This window comes from Sorghum bicolor, chromosome 8, assembly GCF_000003195.3.
Source record: "Sorghum bicolor cultivar BTx623 chromosome 8, Sorghum_bicolor_NCBIv3, whole genome shotgun sequence".
In the NCBI taxonomy this organism is placed as follows: Eukaryota; Viridiplantae; Streptophyta; class Magnoliopsida; order Poales; family Poaceae; genus Sorghum; species Sorghum bicolor.
The window spans coordinates 59657781-59672040 of record NC_012877.2 but is presented as its reverse complement, the minus strand read 5'-3'; the positions used below and the strand labels follow the sequence as shown (position 1 = coordinate 59672040).

General features: G+C 40.1%; 2 protein-coding genes across 6 annotated transcripts; one reads left to right on the top strand and one right to left on the bottom strand.

The window, feature by feature from the left end:
• On the top strand, positions 2713 to 3750 carry LOC8070131. Its single transcript, XM_002443477.2, has one exon. The coding sequence runs from the start codon at positions 2800 to 2802 to the stop codon at positions 3223 to 3225; it is 426 nt and encodes a 141-aa protein (XP_002443522.1). The 5' UTR covers positions 2713 to 2799; the 3' UTR covers positions 3226 to 3750.
• LOC8070130 (peroxisome biogenesis protein 2) lies at positions 5834 to 12968 on the bottom strand. Of its 5 annotated transcripts, none has more exons than XM_021446373.1 (9): positions 12581 to 12968; positions 12035 to 12148; positions 11770 to 11926; positions 8928 to 9055; positions 8740 to 8840; positions 8287 to 8404; positions 6987 to 7153; positions 6686 to 6809; positions 5834 to 6189 (listed from the first exon to the last, which is right to left on the bottom strand). In XM_021446373.1, the coding sequence occupies exons 1-9, from the start codon at positions 12692 to 12694 to the stop codon at positions 6139 to 6141; spliced, it is 1074 nt and encodes a 357-aa protein (XP_021302048.1). In that variant the 5' UTR covers positions 12695 to 12968; the 3' UTR covers positions 5834 to 6138. The 5 variants fall into 5 exon arrangements, with proteins under 5 accessions (XP_021302048.1, XP_002442498.1, XP_021302047.1 ...); XM_002442453.2 differs by having other exon boundaries at positions 8928 to 9064; positions 12581 to 12967; XM_021446372.1 differs by having other exon boundaries at positions 8928 to 9064; positions 11770 to 12148.

The window sequence follows — 14260 nt, the reverse complement described above, 5'->3', positions numbered from 1 at the left end:
GCTGAGGTGGATGTAGCCGTCGGAGCAGGCGACGCGGTCGAAGCAGAGGAGCGGCTGCGGCGGCTCCGCGCGGTGGAGGAGGGTGAGGAGGGCCCTGTTGCACAGCTTGCCGTGCCACGCCTTGCAGACCGGGCGCATGCGGAGGATCCACTTGGGCGACAGCCGGACGAGGAGCGCCTTGAGGACCTCGAAGGGGGCGTCGCGGATGAAGGCCGCGGCGACGCCTGGTTCCGCTTCCGCCATTCTCTCCTGCGCACGCTCCGCCCTCGGCGGGAACTTGTCGGCGCGACGGGCCGGTGGTGCGTGGTGGGTCGCGACTGCTACTGCTCTTCTCCAACAGCACCAGCGGCGAGCGGCTCGATTCTCCCTGCGAAATGCAAACGCGGCGGCGGGAATTAGCGACGAAACCGGCTGCGGGAACACGGTGATTCGACGGAGATGGGAACCAAATTGGGGCTCGGATGATCGCAGCACGGAGGAGAGGGTTGCAGTGGAGCCAAGGACGGCGGCGATCCGACCGAAATCGAGCGAGAGGATGGGGGTGATTCGAGAGCTCACCTCACCTCTCGTCGCCGCGGCTGCTTCTGCTTGCCTTCCCGCTCTTTCGGTCGAAGCCAGGAAGACGAATTGGTTTTGGTGGGCCCCACAGGTGGTTACCAATTGCCTTTTAACAGCTGTCATCAGCCTGTGTCCCCTCTTTCTCTTCTCTGATCTTCCAACGTACACTTGCCTGCGTGTGGGCTTTGTGTGGTGGGCCTGGGCCTGGGCCTTGGGCGTCGATGTTTAACTGGGCAGAATTCACGTGGCATGTGCAATTAGCCTTCACCCTTTGTGGGCTTCATCTACCATTATCTAGTCCATCTACCATTATCTTTATTTGATATAAGGCTTTTGAACCATGAAAAATCTCTCCAAGCTTCTAAGATTTATATGGGAAAAAAAATCCTAGATATATAGAATGAGAAATAACATACTCAAATAAAAATTTGGAGCATTTAGATCATTGGAATTGAATTCATTCTAATAATTATAATTTAGGCACTGATTAATTAAGCTAATATGGTTGTACATGGAATATATTTGTATATTACTGTTAGACATATAAGGGATATACTTATATGTTGTATTTCTACTGGAGAGAAGTGAGTTGAAGAGCATGCTATATATTTTTTTGATAAGTCGACGGGAGGGGAGAGAATCCCCCACCTGATTTTGATTAATCAATGGCCCTAAAATAGTCGGATGATTTACAATAAATTGTTACATGGCATGCTTAGATATTACATAACCTTAGCCAACACAGTGTATCTGCGTCATCACGTGGGAGCCGGGTAGTCCATAAGTGTCTTGAATTTGCATGCGCCAAGGGTAGCTACTATTAGGCTGGAGCATGGTATAAATTGCAGAGTAGAAATATAATATGATGATATATATATAATCAATTTTTATTTCCCATCCTTTAAATTTAGAATAGGCTTATTTGTGAGTTTGAAAAAAAATCGAGAAATGTCAACTTTCAAGCCAAATATAGCCTAATCCATTAAGTAGACTTCAACTCCAAAATAAAGGGATCCAATGGCTCCTAAAAGATTTCATTCAAAAATTATATTTATCTCTAGAAAAAAATTAAAAAATGAAAAGATTATAAGACATTATAATCGATTATAAACATATTTTGAAAATTTCCCGCAATAAAAAATTGAGATGCAACCATCATGGATATAACCTAAATGAATGTTGAATACATTCATGTTATGCATTGCATTGCGTGTTTTTATTGTAGAGAATTTTCAATCAAATTTTTCATATGTTTCTACAAAACTGTCCACGATTTCGATCCAGAGAACAACAATGATTAACCCGACAATCAGTTTGTGTCTTTTGCACAACTTCTTATAGTAAGAACTAATCTATATATACTTATAATAATATTAAAGAGTAAAGTTTTTTTTTTCTCCAAATTTTGATTGAGCCCAATCAAACCCATCTCTCCTGTGTCGCCGCCGGCCGTGCCATGCCCCTCCCCGACGAGATCGTGGAGGACATCCTCCTCCGCCTCGAGATGAAGCGGCCGACCTCGCCCGGGCCTCTCTGCCAGACCTTGGATTACTGTAAGTTTTCACAATGATGGAGTACTGAAGCACGTTGAGCCGCCGCACCGGTCCGCACCGGCTGCGCGATCTCGCCTTCTTCTTCGTGCCCAGGGACCCCAAGTACAGCAAGGGGTTGCATACGACGAGAGGTCTTCGAGGGCGGTGTAGCTGGGGCTAATTCATCGAGAGGAGGACACGGCCATCGAGGGCGTCCTAGACTGCAAAACATTACTGTTGAATCAGGTCCTCAGCCAACGGTATTTTCTATCATGGCTTATTTGCCAAACTGCAAATCATGTGTGATGATGGAGCATATCTACACTCAGGCATAGTTTAGTTTCACTCAAAGCTTTTCAATATTTCTTGTCACATCAAATCTTACGGCACATGCATAAAACATTAAATATAAATAAACATAATAATTAATTATACAATTTGTCTGTAATTTAATTTGTGAGACGAATATTTTAAATCTAATTAGTGTTGGATAATAATTACCAAATACAAATAAAAATGCTATAACACAAAAAAAAAACTTTTCGCCTAGAAACTAAACAAGGCCTCACATATCATCCTATATGCGCGCGCGCACACACGCCAAGTAGCCCACATTTATAAGCGCCCTACGCATGCACTTGCACTTGAACACATGCGCGTGGCTGTAGTGTGTAGCTATAGGCGTTTTGGTCGCCGGTGACAGAGATCGATGAACAGGTTCAGGAACGTGGTGCTGCGCAAGTGCAAGAGCCTGTCACGGGTAGCAGGGCGGCCGAGCGCGTCGTCGTACTCGTACAGCAGCCTCCGGTCCATGTCCACCCGGGACGCCGCCGCGGAGGTCGTCGACGACGACGACACGTCTGTGCGCGGCGGCGGCGGCGGCGGCTTGGTGGCAGTGTTCGTGGGCAGCTCGCGGCGGCGGTACGTGATCAGCGCGGAGCACCTCAGCCACCCGCTGATCGCCGCGCTCATCGACGACGACGACGGGCGGCGGCACAAGGATCAGCCCATCGCCGTCAACTGCGAGGTCGTGCTGTTCGACCACCTGCTGTGGATGCTGGACAACGCCGTCGACCTCCACGACGACGGCGACGACGACGCCATGAGGGAGCTGGCCCAGCTCTACGCGTGCTGATCTGATCATCAGCTGTCCGCCGCACGGCGGGTCGTCGTCAGAACTCAGAACACATACACACACACACACACGATTAACGGCACATGTTGTCAGGTTGGTTTCTTTAATTGAGCAGCTTCATCAATTCGTTCTCGATTGATTTGGATCAATTTCTTTTTGCTTCCCTGTTTTTGCGCCCGGATATCTAAAAAGATTTCTTTGGCGCCATGCAAAGCATGCATGGCTTGTAACTTCGAGTATATAGTATATACGATGACAGATTGATGTATGATGCAGTTTTCCTAAGGTTTCCTTGTATCAGTCAGACAGTCACAAGCTTCTGCTGTTTGCGTTAGAGACAGGCATCGTCATGTTAATTAAGCATGTTTGCATGATGATAGAGTACATGATGTAAATTTTGTATTTGTTCTTGTGATTAAAGGTCTAGTTTGTTTTAACGTTACTGAAAATGCACATTGTTGTATTATTGCTTATTTTTTTTACTGAAATGTAAGCTGAAGCTGTGATCAAGGTGCAAAAATAGTTTGATAGAAATACCATTGTGATGGCATTCCTGAGAGATATATATCTACACACACAGAAATACCATTGTCTATCCTGAAACTAAAAACAGTTTCAGAAATGGCATCGCAATCCTCCCGATTAGTTCAGCTATCATCATAAAGAAGCATGCGATGAAAAAGATTTAAAGAAAAAGAAAAGCTAATTGGTGCTGGTAGTACAGCTAGTGTTAGATAGATATAGGTAGCAGCTAATGCGTTGGACTGGCAGGTCTGCAAGGAGACATGCCACCCACCCTAATGCAGCTAGCAAGCACAACGCACTCAGGTGCAGAGTCCCTGTCACATTAACAGACAGACAAGATTTAATTCAGACACGTCCAGGCAGCAGCCTAATTGGATTTTGTGTGGGTTCGTTCCCCTGTCGCTCACGCCGGCCGTAGCTATAAATTAGTATAAGTAAAACTTATAATAATGTTATTAATCAGAGGAGGCAACGCCAAGAAAAAGATAATTTTTAAAAATTCTCACAAAAATCAGAAACATCTAATCATCATTACTATTGAATAATAAGAGGCATCAATGTATTCCATTTTTAAAAGTATCAACCTCTACTGGCCGTTATAGAAAAAGACATAAAGTAACCCTAACAAAGCTACATTTTATTAATATGTAAAATTATACAATTTTCCAATTCTAAAAAAATAATATTATTCATAAATTCATTAATGGTCCCTAAACTTGGAATAAAGTGTTATTCAGGCCCCTAGATCTCAATTTTGATGTTTGGGTCTTCAGACTCACTTCTCTCCGATAGAGCGGTTTAGAGCCACGTCTTGTTTAGTTGGTGAAATTTTTTTGCAAAATATTATTGTAGTACTTTCGTTTGTATTTGATAATTGTTGTCCAACTATGAATTAACTAGACTTAAAAGATTCGTCTCGCAAATTACAGACAAAATATATAATTAGTTATTCTTTTATTTATATTTAATGCTCCATATATATACCGCAAGATTCGATGTGACTGAAAATCTTGACTATTTTATTTTGCAAAATAGTTTAAGAACTAAACAAGGCCCCCAGTTTTGACCAATACAACATCCGAACAACAGTGTCAGACAAGTTGACCTAACTATCAAGAGTTGGGTCCCAGATGACACTGCCGTGTGAATTTAAGGGCTCAAATATTAGAAAATCCAAATGTTGCAGACTCGGATGGCATCATTGTGCATGTTTAGAGACCGCTCGCTATTGAGCAACCTCAACTTTTTGAATCTGAATTATCATGTCTTAAAAAAAATCTACGTAACGCCTAATTTTCATCCAAATTAATCAGATCTACTATTAATAAAAATAAACTAAATATCTCCTCATATCTATATCTCAATTTCCAACACTTACTATCTAAAAAATAACCATAAATATGTATAAGTATGTTTAAATTACCATGTTCTATTCATTATAATTAAATAAAAACTAACTCCACGTACGTATATACATTGAATGCGACCATGCATACCAAATATATATACATGAATGCGCAATACATATATATTTCTATAGTTTAGCATCCATGATAAATGTACCCTTGAACAAGCACGTACCAATGACGCTATCAATTTATTTTAAATTATATATTAATAGTTTAGCATAACAAATCAGTACATTAATACTTTATATAATTTATACATTATGACTACAAACATTATAACGTATCTACACAAATATAGTCACTATTTTCCTAAAAAATAATATTACAACATACACAATTCTTTGATAGAGAAATATCGACATCTTGTGTACTGGGGTGCCGGCTGCAGCAATTATTTTTGCAATTGTGACTTAGACTAAATAGTGCAGCCTTGGTCCTAGAATCATTTGTTTTAATGAAATAAAAAGGAAGCGTTTTGAATAAAAGGTATAACAAACACCACAATTTAACATCTGGATTTGAAATCACAAATAATTAGTTCAAAAATTAAAACCTAAAATGTAGATTTATGACAGCACAACACATGGCCTGCACTCAGAGCCAACATAACCTAAGCTAAGGTTTCAATTAAACACATAGAAAATACATTCATTCAAAGAAAACACATATCATGATTAGTAGTAGAGAAATCCTCATTAGTTAGTAGTGAATCCGTGTAAGTTCTGTGACATTCATTCATTCAATATACAACAAGTAATTCATGGTATCAAAACTGTCCACACTTGGGGCAATTACATGTACATTTCATGATGCCCATCCTCAATGGAGCATCGAAATTTCTAAGTTCTAACTGTATGAAAGACCAAAGTGCTGCTTCTCTGTAGACACACGCCATAATTATTTATCTTTAACCCAACTAGCAAACTAAACTGATCCTAATCTTTGAATTGCAACAACCACCTCGTTACAACGTGTGCATCTATAGGAATTTGTAGCAGAACAACGCGTGCGTAGGCAATAGTAGCAATACCTGAAAACAACAGAGAATTTGTCTGAGGCAAATTTCAACACAACAAAGCTTAGATACTATAACAGCCAAGACATTAAGTCTTGAAACCATCTTATCGGAACAAACATGCAAATTAGCTATATAGCATATTCACCTAGCAGCTAGCATGTGTACAACTAATACAAAAAGTATGACTTTTCACACTCTGTTTTTTTTCCAGAAAAAATAGATATTTTCATTATGCTTTCTCTAAAAGCAGGGTTTTCCTGTCAAAAAAGGAATAGATATTCAAGTGAATTATGATTATAGCAGTTGCCTAGAAAGCCAGGAAATGATCCTACAGTCTACAATTTGGAAATGACTATGCAACTGCTTTTCCTTATATATGTCTCTCATTGAATGATCATATGGATGTTTCCAAGGCTATATACTAGACTACTACAGTGAACTAGAGTAATAAACACCATCCCAGATGTTAGGGAAAGTTTGATTCTCTTGCCGGTTCTGCTCGTCTCACCTCGCCCAGCAAGGCAAGTCTTTCCAGTGCAGGCAAGCTAAACTCGCTCTCCCTTGTGAACAAGGAAAATCCTTGCTGGCGCAGACCCCGAGATAGTCTCACATGCAATCCAAATGCTTTCTGGCTGAGCAAGGCAAGGCGAGGGATCACTTGGGAACCAAATGTGCCCTTAATCTAATAAGGGCTATAAGAACATGACTTTTCTAACGTGCTTCTTTGTTCTGCAAAATGTCAGATGGAATCTGCGAAGGGAGTAATACCACAAAGGGAGACAGGCAGAGCACGGAAAGAAACAGCATACCTGTGCTGACATGGAAGAGCAATAAATGGAATACTAGGACTGGACCGACATATAGGACAGTCTGCCTCATCACCAGAAGAACCTGCCGACTTATCTTTGGAGAAGGGGAGAAGGAACTTCTTTACTGAGGATGAGTTTAGAAGGGGAAGAAGCAAAAGCAACATTTCCTGCACAATTAAGTGGTGTGAGAGTGAGACACAATTAAGTGGTGTGAGAGTGAGACACCACTTCAAGTTCAAGATTCCAAGAAGTAAATCTACTGGCAGTACATCAGAATGAAGTCTTGAGACACTAGCACAAACACCAATTTAAACACAGGAAAAATAGCCTCCTAAGTCACAACAGAGTTCCACAGAGTACAATATCAGCAATGGCCATAAGCCCATAACCCATAAGACTAATCTCGAGTGTGCTTCACAGTAAGTTTCTCGAGAACGTGATCAAATTTTAGACTGAATAAATTTTGAGCTTAAAGAGTAAAGATAAATCCATTGATTTTTAACTTTATTTGTCATTCAATGATCAGAATAACCCCAGCCCATGTTTACTTACATTCTATTAGGCAAATATTATGATCTTGTACATTAGATAACTCACCCGTGTCCAAGTTTTCAGATGCAGCATAGAGGAAAATTTCATTTTATTTATCCTTAAATAGCACATTTCAGGGTTTTCAGTTATACCAAAATCCCATACCAATGTATTTGTGGACAATCTCAGAAACACCTAAAGAAACCTGCACAGCAGCCCCCAGTGCACTCTATTAAGAATCACATTAGCAATCCGTTATTATCAAGTGTCAAACTAGATAGTCCTGAGTGCATTTCACTTAACATAGATCAAATCAACAGAATCAGAACACAAGGAATGTATCATATAGGATATATTATTACACCAGAGTCATGCAAGCTGCATTTGAATCATGATAACAATGCAACATTTTTGACTTGGTAAAAATACCATTCCAAGCTGGAACAGAAACAGATGCAATTAAGGTATCCACTACCTCCCATGTTTGCATCCTAGAATCTGGCTGGAGTGAATACAAACTAGATTTAGTGTCATAAACAAACATATGCGATCTGCGATGTCAGATATTGGAGGACATCAGAGAATCAATCATTCAGAGACCAGATAGGTGTATTGATCTATCAAGAATATATGAGATCCACATTGGCTAGAACGATTTCATTATATCAGTATATATGCAACCAAAAGCACAGATCAATCTGTAAAATCAATAATCACATAAGATAGAAACTTTTCAGATTAACAACAGGACTGTAAGAAAGAGACTTACCGAAAACTCATTCCAGACCAGCTGGCGATTCATGTACTCAAAGCTAACAGCTCTATTCATGTTGGGGCTCCCATAAACAAGTCTTGCCTTCAGAATCCTTTCTACAATAGTTTTGTACCTTTATAAATGAATAAGCAAGGATGAAAAGCATGTGTGTGACATATAAACTTCATAATATTTAAAAAGTGAACATGATGATAATCTATTAAAAAAGAGTAGCTTTCAATTTTCCCACAAATTATGCTGATCTAGCTCATTCAAATACACTGTCATTGGTCAATTTCCTATCAGTGGACAGTACATGCTGCACATGTTGGCAATATTCAGTCTCTAAATAGATAGTTAACTTTGCCAAACTAGGTGCCACCTGCTACAGCCATGATAATCATGAACAATTTCTACCATCCTCATGATACAAGAAAGGACCATGATTAAACAGGAATAGGAAGGTACCTCCCACCATAAAGAAACAATAATAGGTTAAAGAATGAAGCAGCCCTATACAATACTTCAGCATTCTGCATTAATGCCCAAGCACGGCCTGCTAGTGGTCTCTACATCATGAAATAGAAATATTAATATTAAGTTACACTAATACCAGTGAATTGGAATTGTAAGATTTCAGGAAGGAGTCAGGTTACCTGTTCAGAATCACCCCATCGACGGAAAGCAGAAAAAGACTGTAATCGTGACCATATATATTGGCCACCAACAAAGCTAATACAATAAAATATCTTTTGAGAAACAGAAAGCCCAGGTCCTTCCAAACCTGTTCTAACTAAAAAGCAAATAGAATCCATTAGATGTTGCTCAGATGATACTCATCTACATATCAGTAGCAAATAACACAAACTGGTATCAAATAAACTCCTAGTAATGTTATAAATGAGCTAATGTGGCTAAGATAACCATGGTGACTGGTGAGGTTCAGTTCAATTGCGGAGATAACTTGAACTTTTGCTTTTATAAAGACAAAGAGAATGCCTATAGCATGCAATGCAAAAAAAAAGCAAGCTCCAACCAAGCTGTAATTTGATGTGTTCATGTAAATATGATAAATTGAGCTGCTGAATGGTTAAAATCATGGATAACGGGAGCAGAAGGGTGCATATTGAGAGGACAAGACACTAGAACAGAAGAGGATGGGCATACATGAAGAAAACTTTAGACAAGCGAATGCAGATGGTTAGTCATTCCATTGTTTGAACATAAAGGATACATTGTGACAGTCCTATCCTTTTTGTAGATGGTGGAAGACTTGGGTAATAAGGAACATATCCAGAAACAAAGAATACTAAACATATGCAACTTTTTTATAACAATAAATATATGCAACTAATCATGACTAATAACAAACTAACAGATTATGAGATGAACAAGTAATTTTCCAATTATGCAACAGTAAGAAAAACAATGCAGAATGCACATCATATGCCTCCTGGCAGTGGCTGGCATTAGGCTCATGTCCATGAGACCCAACTTGTTTCATTGCTAAGAGCATCTCCAACAGTTATACAATTGAAATTTGCCATTTGATGGAATTTGCCAAGTCCCTAAACGTTTTGCCAAAGGAAAAATAAGTCCATCTCCAAGTGTTTGGCATTTTTAACTTGGCATTTCCCAAAATAGTGAACCCAACTATTTTTGTCTGGGATCTTTTTTTTTTGGCGCGCTTCGTGCGAGATTTTTCCTCTGCGCGGGAATTTTCGTCGCCCGTCGCCGCTAGTCCACGAAGTCGCAAGTCACCGCCGTTTCTGTGAATCGCGGCCTCCCGGTCTGCCAGTCCACGAAGTTACAGTTCGCCAGAGTTCCATCGCACGCCAGTAGTCCACGAAGTCGCAGGTCGCAGAGTTCACGTCGCGCGGGAAAGAAGAGTTTGCACGGGGAGGAGGAGTCCTCGCGGAAAACTACCGCAGCACGTGGGGAAGTCGCGCACGACAAGGAGTCCAGGAGACTCGGGATATCAAAATTGCCAAGTCATTGTGCCTATGCAAAAATGCCAAGTTTGGTCCATCAAATGCCAAGTTTGCCAAAATACATAAGTCAAATGCATAACTGTTGGAGAGCAATTTTTAAGGTTTTTGGTAAATTTCTAGAATGCATAGTCCAATTGCATAACTGTTGGAGATGCCCTAACCAAATTCTGATTGTTGTGCTGTGCTGAAATGCATGTTTGCTAAAATGGCTGTGCGAAGCAGTCATTGTAAGATCCAGCATACTGATTGATAAATCAGATTATAGTTTACTAAACTAATTCTCAAAAGTACGCTGGAGAGCTGCATACCACTAAAGAAGAAAAATATGGTACAGAACCAGTTCAAAACATCAAAATGTAACGGCGCACCAAGCGCTAAAACACACCACCAATGGAGAAACTTAAGAGCTCAAAAGCTCTGGATGCACACAACAGAGCGGAGTCCTCTGTTATTGCCTAACAACACCACTAGCACTAGGAGACCCCCCCCCACCCACCCACCCACCCACCACACACACACAAAAGAACACATCCATGTGTTTCCAAATTTCCCAAGCAACAAGAATGGTAAGCAGGCCCTTTCTCTGCTGCTTGTCGACCTACTTCAGAGAGCAACACCACCAACTAGAGAAACCAGTAGTGTCTGTCTGAGAAATATTCTGAAGACAGTTTCAGGAAAAAAACTCAAACCAGACCTAACTTGCAAACACACAATAGAATAGAAGATATTATTACTTCCCTATTTTCCCTCATATAATCAAGAAACAACCTAGTAGCAATATTATTTAGGGAAAAAGCTAAACAATAATAAAAATATCTGAAAGTGGTTCCACACCAAACAAGATGATCATAACTCAATATTTCACTTTACTGTGTATTTGTATTAGGTATTTGTACCAGCAACTATTGGACTAAAAGTGTAAAGTGTTCTACTCATTTACTCAATAGGGCACAAAGTTCATAATGAACATACCATGATGTGGGGAACATCAATAAAAGCTTACGATTATCAAGATAAGGAACAATATCACCCTGTTCCAAAATAAATTTCTTAGCTGAATGGCAGTAACTAGAGGATTTTCAAACAAAATAATTTTTAGTAGACTACACTATCTGAGCCAAAGATTTATTGGGAGCATGCTTTCAAAACTTCAATCTGTGGTGATTTGAAAATTTTGAATTAGAATAAATTGCAAACAGGTCACCATGCATTTGCAGACAAATTATTTTTTTAACTAAAACTAAAAGGACAGTGAATTAGCATAACTGTAGAACCAGCTTCTGCATACAAAGTTAGACCCACAAGAGCTAGGATCAGCCAACTTTAACATACTAGGATCCTCAACTAATGTAAGCAAAGGGTATTCTAATGCAGAGGAAACACGCAAAATGATGTGCTCTACTGCTTTATGTCTCAAAATGTTCACTAAGACCGACCATCTCAGTTGGTTAGCTATAATCAGTCCAGCATGATAGGTAGTCGGAAAAATGTTGACATAAACTTTTACCTTCTTTTCCAGTCAAGGGTGCTGCCCGCTCATCTCTATACCTCAGGTTCATCAGTGCATTGCCAGGGGTTGGCTTGTCAACCCAAATTGAGAACCTCCAGATGAGGAACTCGAGGAAAGCATCAAGTTCAGGCTCATATTGGAATAAGAGTCCTGGCTGATATGAAGAAAAATCATCAAAACTGAAAGCAAAATTACCAGTGCTCTTCAGTTCTGTGCAAGCCTCAAGCAACACAAATATCAGCATAGTTAATAAAGAAAGCACCTTCATCAAGGAGAACACTTTGACTAGCTGCTCTTTCAACACTGCCGACATCTCGACATCTAGCCTTGCAGCATCAAACTGGTTCACCCTAGATATTGAAATCGGGATAATGACCTGCACAAGAAAAAATGACATTACATTCCACAATAACCGTGCTAAGTGACTGCAAGTATTGTTATCGTGCCTGTTCTGGGAAACGGATCATAAAACTTCTCTGTTATTTAAGAAGAAATGCTAGGCTTTTTGTATTAGTATAAAATGAAGAACAGGACTAACAATCGTCACAACTAAATATGCTTTCAAGTGCTCAAGACATTCCATACATGTACTGCATAAGCAAAACCCCTCAAACCATAACCCAGAACAGCAAAACTAACAACGATTAGCATCATGAAATTCGCTGACTTCACCCTCAGAGAAACTAATATTCCATATGCTTGTGAAGGATTTCGAGTCTCCATCACTTCACATCTCATAGAATTATGCGGCATCTCAAAGCGCCATACAGCAGAACAAACCCTAAGGGGGAGAAACAGGGCTCTGTACCTTGGAGGAATCCCGCAGCGACTCCCACTGCGGGAGGAGACTGCGGAGCTCGACGACCCATGCGTCCTGCGGCGGCGGCCTCTCCGAGGCAGTGGCCGACCCGACCTGGGCCATGAGGGCAGGAGCGGATCCACTAATTGTGGAAAAAATCGAAATTTAGTGGGTATTCATATATGTGCACGAAATTGGGTCAGTTGTGACTAGGAATAGCTTAGTGTGGATATGGGGTGGCTCGGTTTCGCACAGGGGAAGGGGAAGGAGGGGGAGTATGCGCTGGATGCTCGTCGCCGGCGAAGGGCCGACGAGGACCTGGCCAAAGGGTTGCGCCGCTCGCCCAGTTACCCACCTCTGCTCCGCCCACTACGGGTATGTCAAGTTGGCAATTTCATTAAAAAAATTAAGTTTTTTTTATAGATGTCACTTTTCTAAACTTTTTTTGCTCTCTATATCGTTTGCGTTAGATTTGACTCTATATTTAAACTGCAGGCATTAATTTATGTTAAATTGCAATTCTGAGTTTTTTTCATTTAAGATCGTTAAATGCTCAAAACAAATTAACTGCACATTCAAATATGAGAGTATTTTTAACTTTTTATACCTGTAGCCTGTAGTTTAACACCGTTAGAATCAAATCTGACGGAAATGGTATAGAGAGCAAAAGAGTTTAGAGTGGCGGCACCTATAAAACACACAACTTTTTTAATGGCTTATAGGTAATTGTCAACTTTTATAATGACATGTAAAAGCCTCCTACTACATTGCTTTGGTTTTTTATTTTAGACCTTGTTTAGTTTCTAAAAATTTTCAAGATTCTCCGTTACATTTAATTTTTGGACGTATGCATAAAGCATTAAATATAGGTAAAAGAAATAACTAATTGCACAGTTTGTCTGTAATTTGCGAGACGAATCTTTTGAGCCTAGTTAGTCTATAATTGGATAATAATTAACAAATACAAACGAAAGTGTTATAATAGCCAAAGCCAAAAAATTTCCCCAACTAAACAAGGCCTTACACGACCTTGCTTTAGATTTGGGCCTCGTTTAGTTCATGAAACGAAAAATTTTAGATGTCACGTCGGATGTGTCGAAAGGATACTGAGAGGGATTTTCGAATATATTAATAAAAAAATTACATAGCCCACGAATTTATTAAACCTAATTAATCCATCATTAGCACATGTGGATTACTATAACAATTATGGCTAATTATGAAATAATTAGGTTTAAAAATTCATCTCGTTATTTACAATTAAACTATGTAATTAGTTTTTTTTAAGATTCGATGGAATGGGTAAAAAGTTTTTGAGCGTGGAACTAAACAGGACCTTGGTGGGAGTGTGGGGTCTATGACTAATCTGCTTAGGGTATCCTTGACGGCTGACATCGTGCTAACTAGGAGAAGGAGAGAGGCCAACAAAAATTATAACTAGCGTCGGAGCAAGCGCTCAGCTCGCATGTTTCTCCATGTTTGTCGAGTCTGTAATCTGCATCTAGCTCATGATTTACTCCGGCTGTTGGGGACGCTCTTAGCGGCTGGTTCTTTGGAGCATCCAACTGTTTGGTAAATAGAATTTGTATTTATATATCTCCTATACAACTAAAAACAACAAAAGGAAGACATTTTTTTCGTGCAAACATTGGTTCCGTGGCGTGGCTTCAAAAGGAAATGAAATCATGC

Coding starts and splice junctions, on each gene's coding strand:
- LOC8070131 (XM_002443477.2), top strand. CDS start 2,800: ATGAACAGGTTCAGGAACGTGGTGCTGCGCAAGTGCAAGAGCCTGTCA.
- LOC8070130 (XM_021446372.1), bottom strand. CDS start 12,694: ATGGCCCAGGTCGGGTCGGCCACTGCCTCGGAGAGGCCGCCGCCGCAG. Junction 7,154..8,286: donor TGGTCTGGAATGAGTTTTCG/GTAAGTCTCTTT, acceptor TTAATTGTGCAG/GAAATGTTGCTTTTGCTTCT. Junction 6,190..6,685: donor GACTTGCCTTGCTGGGCGAG/GTGAGACGAGCA, acceptor TGTTGTTTTCAG/GTATTGCTACTATTGCCTAC.